Source organism: Hemiscyllium ocellatum, chromosome 14 (assembly GCF_020745735.1).
Source record: "Hemiscyllium ocellatum isolate sHemOce1 chromosome 14, sHemOce1.pat.X.cur, whole genome shotgun sequence".
Classification (NCBI taxonomy): Eukaryota; Metazoa; Chordata; class Chondrichthyes; order Orectolobiformes; family Hemiscylliidae; genus Hemiscyllium; species Hemiscyllium ocellatum.
In genome coordinates this window covers 13,617,084-13,633,102 of record NC_083414.1, presented here as the reverse complement: position 1 = coordinate 13,633,102, position 16,019 = coordinate 13,617,084, and the positions used below count along the sequence as shown (strand labels likewise).

The window sequence follows — 16,019 nt, the reverse complement described above, 5'->3', positions numbered from 1 at the left end:
CATTCCATATGTTTACTTGACTATTCCAGGACAGGATAGGTCTCTCGTATGCTGAAGCGAAAGGTTGAGAGTGACGTGCAAATCTGATGCAAAGTAGACAATGACTGTGCAGCCCTCACAAACTGTAGATCATGTTAATCTATGGTGGTTAATTTAGTTTAGTTTTTGTACAGAGAGGACTGAGATTAAATATTTATCCATCTGTGCACTATGTAATGCAGACAGCCGAGAGCAGGTAATCTGTGCTGCGATGAATAACCAGTGTCAGGTAAATATTAAGGGGGTTATCACATAGTTTTGTTTGACCCTGAATCAGATATTGAAGCCATGTGTTCAGATCTCCCACTCAAGGCAGAGGGTGTCAAATCAGTACAAAACAGTTACAGAATTGTAATGGAGTTCCTTGGACATCTTTGAAGCAAAATTCACAGAGCCTGACAGTTTACAGAGAAAAGTTGTAGAATGACTTAAACACAAAGATAAAAAATTTAAATCTAAGGTACTGAGGAATTGGAGCCACTGAAGATCAGCAAGGCTGAGAATGTTCAGCTGCAGAGAAGGATATACTTAGCAGAGGTTTGGATGAGCTGAAGTCTGCAGAGAGTAAATGATGTCCCAGCCAGGAGACCAGTGGTACACCAGAGTCTAAAGATAACAAAGACTTTAGAGTTCTCTGGTAGATGGGCTCAGATCATGGTTGAGAAAGTTATGTTACAAAACTGTAAGTCAGTAGTTATGATAATGATGAGGTATCAGAAAGGGGGAAGGAGTTCAGCATCAAGATCAGCCTACTATTTGGAAACCACTCTGAGTAGGCAACATGAATTATTTTCTGATTTGATGTGTATGGTATTGCAAACACTACTTTGCTATGTTTAAAATTCAACTGGTTTAAAAATCTGTGAATAAGATAGCTGTTTCAAAATTGTATTTTTTTCAGATTGAGATAGACAATGGTGAAGAGCTAACACCAGATTTCCTTTATGAAGAAGTCCACCCTAAACAGCACGCTTTCAAACAAGCTTTTGCAAAGCCAAAGGGACCGGCTGGAAAGCGTGGGATGAAGCGAATTATCAGAGGAGGTGGTGATGCAGAAAATGGAGAGGATGTTTAAAACATAGACCGTCGGACCTAAGGGACTTTGGACTGACTTTCTAATCTTTAACACTGAACTTCAAATTTACATTAGAATATATATTTACATCAGTCGAACCTCCTTTTTTTTTGCCCTTTTTCTCCCAAAATATGATAAGCACCTTTTTAGACTTTTTAATTATTGCTGACGCTTGTTTCAGAATCTTTGGGAGAGTTTTTGATTTGTACAAGGTCTGTCATGTCATCGTTCTATGAAACACAAAATAATTGGCACAGTTTCGTGGCAGCTTTGAACTCGTTGCCTGCTTTACTTGGCAAGAACACAAATCAATTTAACATATCCCATTTATACTTTGAGATTAGGATCGGTGGGGAACCAGACAATCTCCACTGAATCTGCTACTGAATGCACTACAATTATCCCAAACTAAAAAACACAGTAGGCATCCTATCAGGTTCCCATCTCAGAGGGAAAGCTAGTGTGGTGCTTTTCAAGGTTTGACCAAAAGCAACAAAGCATAATTTTTAATTTGAATGACAATAAATGGGGGAGAATGCAACTATTTTCTTACAAACACTACACGCTGTTCACATTCAGAAGTAATAAAAAATTCATTATCTGTTAGTAATAGTAACCAAAATTGAAAACAGTTCCTGAAAATTCCTAAACTAACTTCAAAGGCTGGTGTACAAATCACTAATAGACCACTGGGTACCCAAATCCACAATGCCAAGGGCTCAGATATGTGATTCCTGTGACAAACTCTGAGGAGGTTAAATCCATCATCTCCAATTTGAGCTTCCAGCCAACGCCTCAGATACGTTGGTGCATGTTCACCACAAGAAAGTAAGCTCATACTCTTCCAACAGATTGTGAGGGAATTGGAAAGCTTTACCATAATCTATTACCATGGAAACCAGACACCATTGCCAGAAAACAAATGTTGGATGAAAATATCAGTCCGTGGAGTTGCTCCCAGCTCCGTTTTACTCTTGACTTTTGCTAGATATTGGTTACAGTGGACAATGACTTCCTATTTTATTTTCAAAGGAGCAAGTGCCCAATGTAGGCCATTTTGGCATATCATCCAAATTTGCATTTTAGGGCTCTGTACACAAAGGGAGCAGGAATTTGGAATAGAGTTCACAGCCTCCTGGTTCTGAACTTGTATTTGTTTTGTTGTTGGAGAACTATACGTTTCTACTGGAAGGTCATATTGTGGTACTGTAAGTTAATTCACGAAATGCACTTTGCTTCAGTATAGCTGTAGATAGAGAATATACCTGAATTTGCAGCTGTGGTGTCTGTGGGACTAGAACCATAGCACTAGAACTAATTGATTCAAGTAGATCCAAAGGTGAATTTAGATAAGAGTCAATGAAAAAGTGTACATCAAGAGAGGCTGCACCCTGCACCTTTCACCAACATTTCTTTTTTAATGTGGAGTTTTGACCATTTCTAAAAGATAATAAATTAATTTTAACTTGTGTAAATCACATCAGCTTTTAAATCTGTCATGTTCATCAGTTATTTTGGGCAGCGTACCTGCTTAGCAGTGTGCGGACAGCTCCGTTTATTGATTTGTGCTGCTTAGGTATCCATTATTGCAGTCAGTCACTACATTGATTAAATAAAAACAGAAAACACTGGAGAAACTCAGCAGGTCTTGCAGCACTTGTGGAGAGAAAATAGAGTTAATGTAAGTTTCTCATACATTTTCTGTTATTTTATATTGCCAGCATCTGCTGATACTTTGCTTTTATTTGACTACAGTGATTAAGATCATCACCCTTTTTCCCAATGTTACTGTATTGATTTGGAAGCATGTTGTAGTTTATTTGGGACTTCGCCACTTGAATTATTGAGATCTTTTGCAATGTGCCACATTGATTTGTGTCGCATTGGCTCCCATTGGATACACAGAATAGTGAAGGTTTTCTAAAAAAGGCAATTATATTTGGAATAAAACAAGGGAACTGATAGTCCGTACATTACTCTCAATCATCCGCAAAATAAAGGAAGGCGTAATTGGCAGTACTGTCAAACCACACTGACTCATCAATAACTTGTTTACCAATATTCCATCTGGATTTCTCAACACCCACTCAGCTCTAGACTGCATCACAGTTTTAGTCCAAACATGGACACAAGAAGTGAATCCCAGAGATGATGTGAAAATTACTTACCTTTGACATCAAGGTTTCATTTGACTGAAACATCAAGGAGCCCGCGGAAGCCTGTGAGAATCAGGGGCAAATCATCCTGCTGGTTGGAGGCATGTCTAGCATAAAGGAACATTGCTGGAGGCCACTTATCCCAGCACAGAACACTGATGCATGAGAACCTCAGGATAGTGGCTTCTACTCTATTAATGACCTTCCCTCCAAGATAAAATGAGAAGTAGGAATGTTTGCAGTTGTTTATAATTCCATTTCCATTTGAAAGTTTTTAGATAATGAAGTGGTGCGCTCCTGCAGGTCGCATGATCAGGACTATTTTCAGGTTTGATTTAATTAGTGGCATGTCATATTTTATCAGCCATGACCAAATGGCGGAGCAGATTCAATGGGCTGATTGGCCTAATTCTGCTCCTATATCTTATGAATTTATGAATGTTCATACAAATACTAGGCCATGACCATCTTCAACATTTTCCCTTGATACTCAATAGAATTACCAGCACTGAAACCTCATCGTTAACATCCTAAGGGATCATAATTAACCAAAACTTTAATTGTACCAGCTATATAATTAGTGGGCTACAAGGTCAACAGGTCACAAAGAGAATTCTATGACAAGTCATTGACCTCCTGACTGCCCAAAGCACAAGTCAGAAGAATGTGATCCAGTGCCTTGGCTTGACCGAATGAGTATAAGACAAGAAGCTTGTCACATTCCAAAGCAGATCGCATGCTTGGCACTCCACCTGAAACATTTAATCTTTGCACTACTGACCTACTATTGCAGTGCCTGCCACCAGCAAGATGCCCTGCAGCTACTTGCAAAGGCTCCTTCAACTGCATCTCCAAAACCAACCTTCTGTTAGGACACAACATATGGGAATAATACCAGCTACAATTTCCTCTTCGAGTTACAGACCACCTGAACTAGGCAATACATATCATTCCTTCTGAGTTAAACTGCTGGAGAATCGTACTTAACAGTGCTGTGGGAGTGCCATAATCACATGGACTCCAGCAGTTAAATAAGACAGCTTATTACTACCTCAAGGGTAAATGGTGGACATGTCAGTGACACCCACATCCAATGAATGAATGAACAGAAAGTAAACATGCCCATCTCTGCAATATCCTCTTCAGTTATTGAGAAATAAACCCATAACTGAAAAAAGTTATGTCTTTCATTAGATTATTATTTGAGCTGTTTCTAGCTCAAGCTCAAGAATTGGTGTTCCCTTCCATTGTTCATCTGCACTAATGAATTTAAGTAAGCGCCCAGATCCAGTCACATGGTGACTTTCTGTTTTGTTTACTGCCATATACTTGAGAGATAAGCCTTTTAGTTTGCAGCCCACCCAGATTTAGTCTTATTGCTAACTCTGGGACCATGCAGCTGCTTCCTTGCCTGGACACAGAATTAAAAAGCAATAATGAATTTTAGTAGTTATTCTGCCAAGTAGTGCACCTCTTACCTTCATATAATTCCTCATGCAATGTATGTGTGTTGTGAAGACTTCAAGATAAGAAAAATTCAGTCTTCTATATGATCTTGGCTCTTTATCTGACAGCTTAGGAATACCCGAGTTATGTGGCCAGCCTCTCACCTGAGGTCCCACCAAAGAATGGGAGATCATCAAAATGGGATATGATAATCTAATGGTATTCTCACTAGACTATTAATCCAGAGACCCAGGTAATAGGGACTCAAGTTTGAATCGTGTCCTGGCAATGGTGGAATTTGAATTCAACACTGTTTTTGAATTAAGAGGCTAATGATGGCCGTGGAACTGTTGTTGATTGTGAAGAACCCATCTGGTTCACTGACATTCTTTAGGGAAGAAAACTGTAGTCTCCAAGCTCTCAGCAAAGGGGTTGACTGTTAATTGCCCTCAAGGCAATTAGGAATGAGCAATAAATGCTGGCATGGCATGAATGAATGATTAATTGGGGCAATTTGCAGTTTGTGTTTTTAATGGGAGGATACAGACACTGAAGTTCATTGATCATGAATAGAACTCGCTAATTAACAGACTGGATGACAGTGAATACCATTTATTCAAAGATTTTCTATCTCAACCTCTATTAAAAAAACATGATTTCTGTTCAAGTATTTAGGGAACAATTAGATAATTCAAAAACTTAATTGCCATAATATAGACAACATTTTGATGTGAAAAATCTATCAGCACAAACTATGTTTTCTAGACGATGAAGCACTGGTGTGGAAAATAAAAGTGCGTTCAGTCCAGATCACTCAAAAGCCACTGAATTCTTGATTCTTTGTTTACTACGTGGGATGTGGCTGTCACTGGCTAGCCCAATGTTTGTTTCTATCCCTAATTGCCCGAGAAAAGGTGATGATGAACTAACTGTCTTTGTGAACACTGCAGTCCTTGTTTATAGGTAGACCCACAGTACTGTTAGGAAAGGAGTTCCTTGTTTTTGACTCAGTAGGAGTAAAGGAACACCAATATACTTCCAAGTTAGGATGGTCTATGACACATGGAGGGGAACTTGCAGGGCTGTGGTGTTCCTACACATCTACTGCCCATTCCTTGGTAATAGAGTCATAGAGATGTACAGCACAGAAACTTGTCCATGTCGACCACATCTCCCAACCGAATCTAGTCCCACCTGCCAGCACTTGGCCCATATCCTTCCAAACCCTTCCTATTCATATACCCATCCAGATACCTTTCAAATGTTGTAATTGTACTAACCACCACCCTCCGCGTGAAAATGTTGCCCCTTAAGTCTCTTTTATATCTTTCCCCTCTCACCTTAAACCTATGCCCTCCAGTTCTGGACTCCCCACCCCAGGGAAAAGACCTTGTCTATTTACCCTATCCACGCCACTCATGATTTTATAAACCTCTATAAGGTCACCCTTCACAGTGATCATTTCAATAGCCTATCAGTACAATTTTAAATATTGCACAACATCAGATTATACTAATAGAGTCATAGAGTCCTACATCACGGAGATAGGCCCTTTGCCCAAACTGATCCTTACTGACCAAAATGTTCATCCATGCTAGCCCCATTTCCCTGCGCCTGGCCCACATCCCTCCAAACTGTTCCTTTCCATGTATATGCCCAAATTTTTTTTAAAAATATTGTTACTGCACCGGCTTCAATCACTTCCGCTGGCAGTCCATTCCACATGCATACCACCCTCTATAAAAAAGCCGCCTCTCAAGTTCCCCTTTACTCCCTCCCCTCCTCCGTCAAACTGACGCTCTCCAGTCCTTGATTCCCCAACCTAGGAAAAAGATTGAGTGCATTCACCCAATCCATGCCTGTTATGATCTTATACATTTCCATAGAGGAAAAATGTCCTCTCTCCGACCTCTCTCCATAACTCAGACTGTTTGAGTCCTGGCAACATCCTTGTAAATTTCTTCTAGTTTAGGAAATTTTCCTTCCTTTATATGGACTGTAGACCTGACTCATAAATGTCATCAGAAATGGCTAGCGAACTACGATATCTGCATTAAGGACAGGAATGGGTCATTTAGCCCCTATCAGAGCCAAAATTGGCAATTGTATTTCATAGGTTTGCACAATAGATAGCCAGTACCTTATTGATGATGTTATAAATAGGATTCTAGTCTTCTGTTCTTTAAAACAAAATACTGCTGATGCTGGAGACCTAACAACAGAAAGTACTAAAGAGATTCAGCAGATCTGGCAGCATCTGTGGAGGGAGAACCATAGCTAACGCTGAGTCCAATTATGATTCTTTGGAATTGAAAGGGGCTAGAAATGATTATTTTCATACAGTTGACCAAGGGGGAAGAGGAGTGAGTTGAACAAATGGTGTTGGTTCAGCTAAATCATTTCACAATCCTGCCTATCTGAATTGACACCTCAACTGATCATTGTTCAATCATTCCCTAGGTACATTTAACTTACAATTATTCTTTAATTCCTCTTTGTTCGAATTCTCTTATCAATTTAATACAATCTATTTAAGATGTAACAAATAAATACATTTTTAAAAATTAAAATATCACTTCCTATTCATATGATTCAACACCGTACTTTATCTGTCATGTAATACAATGACACTGAAATTAAAATTCTGCCATCACATGAGTTGCTGCAATCCAGCATGAAAAAAAAGCGTGTAAAAAGTAAAAGCTTAGGACTTTACTTTTTAAAAATAAGCATGTGAAATGTCTGTGATGTTACAATCTCCTGCAGTGACAAAAGTGGATGTTCAGCAGAAATGGTATGTACCATTTGTCAAGGGATTAAAAAACACTATGAACCTTCTACCTCAAGGTGTTTGCAGTGTGTTCATACTTTTCTGACAGATTTTGTATGATCATTATACGGACAGCACTGATCTGATTAACCTTTCCTCCATAGGATGCCACTAACATCATAGAATGCCACATTGCATTTCCCAATATGTTTGAAAGAATCACAGACCATTTGAATATGCACATGCCTTTCATCAAAAAGGGATCATTGTTAACATAAACATTATAAGGAATCTAAATGCAAATTGACTGATTCCTCAGTATGACCCAATGAGCATCATTTTCAGTTAATCTTCTTTGAAGGGATTTTTAAAAATTTTTTTAACACTTCCCTTCAAATATAGTTTGTCGTCATTATTATCTTCAAAATTAATTTTTTGCGTGTATATTTACCATGTCCAAGTCTACCTCACCACCTACCTTAACTCCTTCACTGTGACTAAATTATCAAACTTCTTATCTGACAGTGGGGGAGTCCAGAACTAGAGGGCGTAGGTTTAGGGTGAGAAGTGAAAGATATATAAGAGGATGGTACGCGTATGGAATGACCTGCTAGAGGAAGTGGTGTAGGCTGGTACAATTACAACATTTAAAAGACATCTGGTTAGCTATACGAATAAGAAGGGTTTGGAGGGATATGGGCCAGGTGCTGGCAGGTGGGACTAGATTGGGTTGGGATATCTGGTCGGAATAGATGGGTTGGACCGAAGGGTCTGTTTCCATGATGTACATTTTCATGACTCTAAGTATTGAATAAGTGGAAATTTCCTCCAAGGAGATATTTGAAACACTGAAGCCATTGTTTTCAGTCTCTGTTCCAAATTCCCTTTTCAAGCTATCGACCCCATTCCTCTCTCTGCCTGTAGTGTAAGATTGAGGCAGCCTGTCCATTATTGGTGGTAAATTTGATCCCGAGATGAGCTTCAAACGTCGTTAGGCTATAATTAAGATGCTTATTTCCAACTTCAAAACATTGCCTGACATCACTATTGTCCAGGCTCATATGCTGTGGTAAACTTACTTTCATGTTTGTATTCCTTCTAATCTTGATTATTCCAAGTACCATTGGCTGGTCTTCCACATTCTCCCTTCCATAATCATGAAGTCATCTAAAACTGCCGCCTGTATCATACCACAAAATAAATCCAATTTCTTCTATTTAACCCTTTGTTCACTTATTCACATCTCCCTGTCAAGTGTTTCCACACTGTAAGTAATCTAATCTAATCTAATCTATGGTCTTCTCAATTTTAAAATTCTTGAAATTCTCATCCTTGGCTTCAAAGTCCTGCCCTTCATTATTTCTGTGATGCCTCACAACCCTCCAAGATCTCTGCACACCTCTACTTATGACATTTTGAGGAACCCTAAATCTAATTGTAACATCATTAGTGGCTGTAGTACCAATCACCTAGCTCGCAAGTTCTGGAGTAGTCTCCCTACACACTCTTGGACTCTACCTCTCTTTCCTCCTTTAAGATATATATTGCACATACGCCTTCGACCAGGTTTGACTCATCTGACCTAATATCTCCATATGTGACTGTGTAAAATTTATTTTGTAAAGCTCCTGTGAAGTGCGTTGCAGTGTTTATTATTTTGAAAGCACTTCCAGCTTTTGTTATTATAACTTTATTGCTGTTCTCAATCAAGCAGCTTGTTTATAATCTGGGATATTTTCAGTGTCTAGGAAGATTGCTCATTTATGTACATACATATATGTACTTGCACGTGCACACACACAACTGATGAAACTCTGTCAGAAAGATCCAAAAAAATCTTTCAGTCAATATATTGCAATTGAATGTTGCTTTTCTAAGGAGACCCTACTAGGCTGCTCACTTGTCCTTTCAAACAGGACTTTTTTAACATTCAGACACTTCAAGTTGTAGACAGCTCTTGTGTACAGTAAGCTACTGCTGATTATGTTGACTTAATTTCCTTATTTGTCTCTAATTTCTGAACTTAAAAAGAAAATCGCCTCCACCAGTAAGTACATAATGTATTGTTTCCACACTAACACAGCTTTCTGGCTGTGTCTTGTACAATGTATTTCATCTTGCTGTTATAAGTAATTCCTTCAAAATGCTAAAAAGAGCTTAAAGCATCAATGAGTGGATTGTTATGTTACTCTGGCCTGTTTAAGATGTTCTGTTGCTCAGTTACACTAGTCAGCTTTCAAGGAAAAGTTATCTCTAGACTTGCTCTAAGAATTGAGAGATTATGTATCCTCTTCATTGTTTAATTTGCATTGAAAAGATTGCACAAACTCAGGCCTTGTACAATAAATGTTTCTACAAGTTTTTGGTTTCCCTGCTGTCTTCAATCAGTCAGTATTGGTTGGTTATTTTTTGCAATGGTTTATGGTTGAATAATTTGCATCTGGTATATGCAGGAACACAGAATATTTGTTCAAAGTTTGGGAGAATGTTTGTAGCTCGGGTGCTCATTGTTGTTGTTCTGTTCGCCGAGCTGGGAATTTATGTTGCAGACGTTTCGTCCCCTGTCTAGGGGACATCCTCAGTGCTTGGGAACCTCCTGTGAAGTGCTTCTGTGTTGTTTCCTTCTGCATTTATAGTGGTTTGTCTCTGCTACTTCCAATTGTCTGTTCCAGCTGTCCGCTGCAGTGGCCAGTATATTGGGTTCCAAGTCGATTGTTTGTTGTTAGAATCTGTGGATGAGTGCCATGCCTCTAGGAATTCCCTGGCTGTTCTCTGTTTGGCTTGTCCTAAAATAGTAGTGTGGTCCCAGGCGAACTCATGTTGCTTGTCATCTGCGTGTGTGGCTATTAAAGATAGCTGGTTCATGAGCTGGCATTTCTAAGGTACACAGGTTAGACGCATTTAACTCCAGAGCTCTGAATCTTATTAGACAGACCCCTTGAAACATTCAGACAGATCGCTATGGGTCTCCAGACCCCATTCAAAACTCCCTGGTTAACTCCGAACAGATAATTGAAATGAACGATAATGCGTTTAACTAAAATATATTGCTTTGCAAAATACTGTATTTCGCAGTGTAATTTCTTGTGTAATTTCTTTATAAATTGAGAATCTTAAACACTATAACCACTGCAAAATGTCCATAAAGTCAATGATAGTAGCTATCTTCCCTCCTAGTTACATACTTAACAAGGCATGCTTAATGTGTATGTACTTAATCTCAAGTAATGAATTTATGAGTAAAATTAAATATGATAATGATGACAAGGCAAGTGATGGGTTGCTGCTGTAACAGGTGGATGCTGCTGGACAACAATATGATCCAGTGCAAACATATCTGTAGTAGGTTCGCACCTTAAGGAATTTTAGGTCTGAGTTAAGGAGTTGGTATCTTTAAGTACAGACATTACACCACACCAGGGAATGGTCATACTCCTCAGACTAGGTAATTTAAAATTTATTCCTGATCAAGGACAGGAGGGTGTGACTGCAAGTGAGGAGGTATGAGGATCGGGGGTTAGAATTGAGGAGCCACAGTCCCTGTGATTGACAGTTATGAGGTTCTTGCAAGCTATACGCATGAGTGGGGACTACAGGGAGGAAGAACAATCTGACCATGCCACCTTGATACAGAGGACCATTTAAGTTGATGAGGGAAATAGGAAGTAGGGAACAGTATAATTAGGAGAGTAGATAAGGTTCTCTGCAGCTGTGAGCTAATTCCCAAAGGCTGTGTTACCTGGGTTGGAGAAGAGTTTGGAGAGGGTGGGGTGGGATCCATTAGTTATCAGCCAAATTGGATATAACGACATTGATAGGACTAGAAAGGAGGTTTTACCGAAATATTTTGAAAATTTCGGAGCTAAATTAAATCTCAGAACCTCCAGACTAATAATCTCTGGTTTGCTACCTAAACCACAGGGAAACTGACACAGGGTAAATAAGAGATGTGTTTAAAGCCTTTATTTTAAAGTTTGGTGTGGGCAGAATGGGTTTCAGTTACTGGCACCAGTACAGGGGTGGAATGGAGCTGTTCTGGTGGGATGGGCTAAACTTGAACCAGGTTGGGACCAGTGTCCAGGTGAATTGAATAACTGGGTTATAGGCAAAGCTTTTAATAACTTGTAGGGGAGGATTTGGGAGAAGGAAATGGCGGCTTACAAATCAAGATGGTATGGCAGCATTACAGAGCAGTTATTTGGATAACGATACCCAAATGTGGCAGACAGGGACAGAATATACAAGTATAGAAAAACAGCATTAAATAGTCTCAAAAGAGGAGAAGTGGCAAAATTAATATCTCTTGAATGTGTGTAGTATTTGAAACAAAATAAATGAATTAATGGTACAAATACAGGGTAACAGATAAGATCATTGCAGAAACATGATCACAAGGAGATCAAAGCTAGGAACTCAATGTTCTTAGAATGATGTGACTTTTTGAAAGGACACTCAAGAAGGACAAGATGGTGGGGTAGCATTGTTGGTATGGGCTGGAATAAGTGCAATAGCAAGAAATGATTTTGGATCAGAAGACGTAAAATCCATATGGGGAGATAAGAAATGAAAAGGACAAGAAAACACTTGCAGGAGCATTCAAAAGCCCCCAACAGTAACTATAGGTGGGGCAGAGAATAAATCAGGAGATAATGAGGGTTTGTAGCAAAAACAGTAGATTAATTGTGGGTGACTTTAATCGCCATGAAGATTGGGACAGTCAGATTGTCATAGGAGACTGTGAGGAAGAATTCATAGAGTGTATTCAGAACAATTTTGTCAAACAGGGGTCAGACTATTTCAGACTGATAATCTGGAATGAGGCATGGTTAATAACCAATGCCAGAGTAAAAGGGGCACTATAAAACAGTTAAAAATCACGTAACATTAGGTTATAGTCCAACAGGTGCTTTTGGAAGCACTAGCTTACACAGCATTGCTCCTTCACCAGGTGGTTGTGGAGCATAAGACCATAAGACACAGAATTTATAGCAAGAGATTAGTGTCATGTGACTGAAATGATATATTGAACAAACCTGTATTGTTGTTAAGTCTTTCATCTTTTAGAATAGGTTGCAGGTTTCAGTTCATTAATATGTAAATACCAGAACTTCTTTTAAGTCACCTTCTCGAGATAACTTAAAGTTTTAAAACAAAAGATGATATCTCAGCTCAGACAATGGATTAAAGATGTGAGGTTAGAGTCTGCCTGTATCCCAGTCTTGAGCCAGACTGGTTCTATTTCGAAAGTGAAATTTAGGAGAAAGCGAGGACTGCAGATGCTGGAGATCAGTCGAGAGTGTGGTGCTGGAAAAGCACAGCAGGTCAAGCAGCATCTGAGGATCAAGAGTCAATGATTTGGGTATCGCATTCTCAGCAACATTCCCGCCATCCCCACCCCCCTTCCATTTATCTTTCAGCCCGCTGGCCCACAAGCCTCATTCCTTATGTAGGGCTCATGCCCAAAACTTCAATTCTTCTGATGGTGCCTGACCTGCTATGCTTTTCCAGCTCTCAAAGTGGCATTTACAAAATATTACGTATATTGACTGTCTACATTGGCTGCATTGTGCATTTTTTGAGCAAAATAGAATATATCTGCAAATACAAATTCATCCCATAGACTTATATGTGTGTGCACATGCAGGAGAGAGAGAGAGAGAGAGAGAGAGACAGTGTGTGTGTGCATGTGAGTATGAGTACACGAGAGAGTGTGTGTTTGCGTGTGTGAAAGCTTTGCAAAGTATGTGAGTGGGTGTGATGCAGTATAAGCCTGTAAGAGGGTCTATGCGTGGGTGAGAGTTTGGGGGGTATATGTATGAGAGAAAGTGTGTGTGTGTGTGTGTGTGTGTGTGTGTGTAAAGTGTAGTGGGGCCGCCTGTAGTGTGACATAAATCCAAGGTCCTGGTTGAAGCCATCCTCACAGGTACTGAACTTCGCTATCAGTCTCTGCTCAACCACTTTGCGTTGTTGCCTATCCTGAAGTCTTCAGAAGGTGACTTAAAAGCAGTTCTGGGATGTACATGTTAATGAACCGGAACCTGCAACCCATTTGAAAAGATGAAAGACTTAATAACAATCCAAGTTTACTCAATATATCGTTTCAGTCACATGAAACTGTAATATTTTGCTATAAATTCTGTGTCTTATAGTCTTATGCTCCACAACCACCTGATGAAGGAGCAATGCTCTGAAAGCTAGTGCTTCCAAATGCACCTGTTGGACTATAACCTAGTGTTGTGGGAGTTTTAACTTTGTCCACCCCTGTCCACATCATCATTAGGAAACAGTAATGATAACATTGAATAATTCAGCATCAGTTTATAATTTCTATTAATGATTTATTAAGGGACCAACTAGATTGTGGTCAAATTTGCTGGTAATACAAAGATTGGTAGAAAATAAGGTGTAAGGAGGATACAAAGTGTCTGTAAATGTGATTGGACAAAAAAGCAAATGGATTAAAAGCTGGGAGGATGTTTCCTCTCGTGGTGGAACCTAGAAGTAAAGATTGCAGTTTAAATGTAAAGGGTCTCCCATTCAAGATGAAGAGGAATTTCTTCTCTCAGAAAGTTTAGGAATCTTTGGAATTTGTCTTCCACAGAGGCTGTATCTTTGAATTTATTTAAAGCTGAGTTTTTCTGATTTTTGATTTACACGAGAATTGAGAGTTATGGGGACAGCCAGAAGGGCAGAGTTGAGGCCACAAATAGATCAGAATGATCTTATCAAAAAGCAGAGCAGGTTTAATGGGTTGAATGGTCTACCTCCTCATATTTCTTATGATCTTCCTATTTTGATCGGACAAATTAAAGCAAGACTTCCTTGCTTGAGCCATTGTTACCAATTCAACTTTTCTTCTGTCAAATTATTAATGCATGGTAATCTACAAAACACTACTCAATGTCTGAGAACCTAGACAAATCTGGGTCCTTCTTCAGCAAAGAAATTTGCATAGGTGTTGAATTCCTTAACATGGTTATGTATCATTTCAAAAAAAACATTACTTTCAAAAGAAAAAAACCCTTTCTGTCTCTGATCTATCCTATTCACTTCTCCTGCACTCACTTTGGCCTCATAGTTGTAGTGAAAACTAAAACTTGATCAGTGGTATGTTGCTTGTGAGTTTCCCTTTCAGACTCAGTCTCACAAACCTCATAGGTCCCATGGGCTTCCTGCACACTTTCCAGTATTCTGTCACTTTCCATTCTGGTCAGAAGAGGGGATCTTGGTGCATTTCCAGTCATCTCTTTTCCACCTTAGTTACTTCTCTTTCCTTTACTCTCCCACCTTCTATTCTTGTGGGATTTAAGGGGTTGATGGAGAAAAGGTTTAGTTTTACAGGTCACCTTATAATCGTCAGCCATTTCCACTCCTGTCTCGTAGTTGCAAACCTCTTGTTTTCAACATTGTTCTAATTTTTAAATGTAAAGAGTTTTAAAATTCGTCAAAAACAATGATCTCTCAGACAACTTCAAGTGAAATATTTATTCCTAATTCCTACATTCACCGTCCAAATTACTTTGATTTACTCTTTCAAATTCAATGTAGGTTTGCTGAGGCTGTTTCCTCAAGTATCATAACCTTTGCCCGTATCCTTCAGGAATGCACTTCTATGCTTCCAGGATAGCCTTCCTGACTGAAATACCTTTACAGAGGTCGGTATCCAGTCACCCTTTATTTACACATGAATAGTCCCTGATTGTAGTACTGCTTCATACAGAGTCAGCTACCAAAGTGTCAGCATTTCTGACTCCCACCCTTCTTACTAACACCCTCCACCCTGACCTCAAATTTACCTGGACAGTCTCAGACTCCTCCCTCTCCTTCCTAGACCTCTCCATCTCTATCTCAGACGACCGACTCAACACGAACGTTTATTATAAACCGACTAACTCCCACAGCTACCTAGATTACACCTCCTCCCATCCTGCCCCCTGTAAAAACGCCATCCTATATTCCCAATTCCTTCACCTCCATCGCATCTGCTCCCAGGAGGACCAATTCCAATACCGAACAACCCAAATGGCCTCCTTCTTCAAAGACCACAATTTCCCCTCAGACGTGTTGACGATGCTCTCCACCACATCTCCTCCACTTCCCGCTCCTCCGCCCTTGAACCCCGCCCCTCCAATTGCCACCAGGACAGAACCCCACTGGTCCTCACCACCCCACCAACTTCCAGATACATCGTATCATCCTTCGTCATTTCCGCCACCTCCAAACGGACCCCACCACCAGGGATATATTTCCCTTCCCTCCCCTATCAGCGTTCCGGAAAGACCACTCCCTCTGCGACTCCCTCGTCAGGTCCACAACCCCCACCCACCTAACCACCACTCCCAGCACCTTCCCCTGCAACCGCAAGAAATGCAAAACTTGCGCCCACACCTCCCTCCTCACTTCCCTCCAAGGCCCCAAGGGATCCTTCCATATCCGTCAGAAATTCACCTGCACCTCCACACACATCATTTACTGCATCCACTGCACCCGATGTGGCCTCCTATACATTGGGGAGACAGGCCGCCTACTTGCG

The 16,019-nt window shown here is 40.0% G+C and overlaps 1 protein-coding gene across 1 annotated transcript in view; it reads left to right on the top strand.

Annotated features, from left to right (window-relative positions):
- LOC132822253 (twinfilin-2) overlaps positions 1–7,556 on the top strand; it is a 141,977-nt gene extending 134,421 nt beyond the window's left edge. The window contains exon 9 of the mRNA XM_060835387.1: positions 941–7,556. Coding sequence (XP_060691370.1) covers positions 941–1,114 — 174 coding nt within the window. The 3' untranslated portion in view covers positions 1,115–7,556. The remainder of the gene's footprint in view (positions 1–940) is intronic.
- The last annotated feature ends 8,463 nt before the right edge of the window (positions 7,557–16,019 follow it).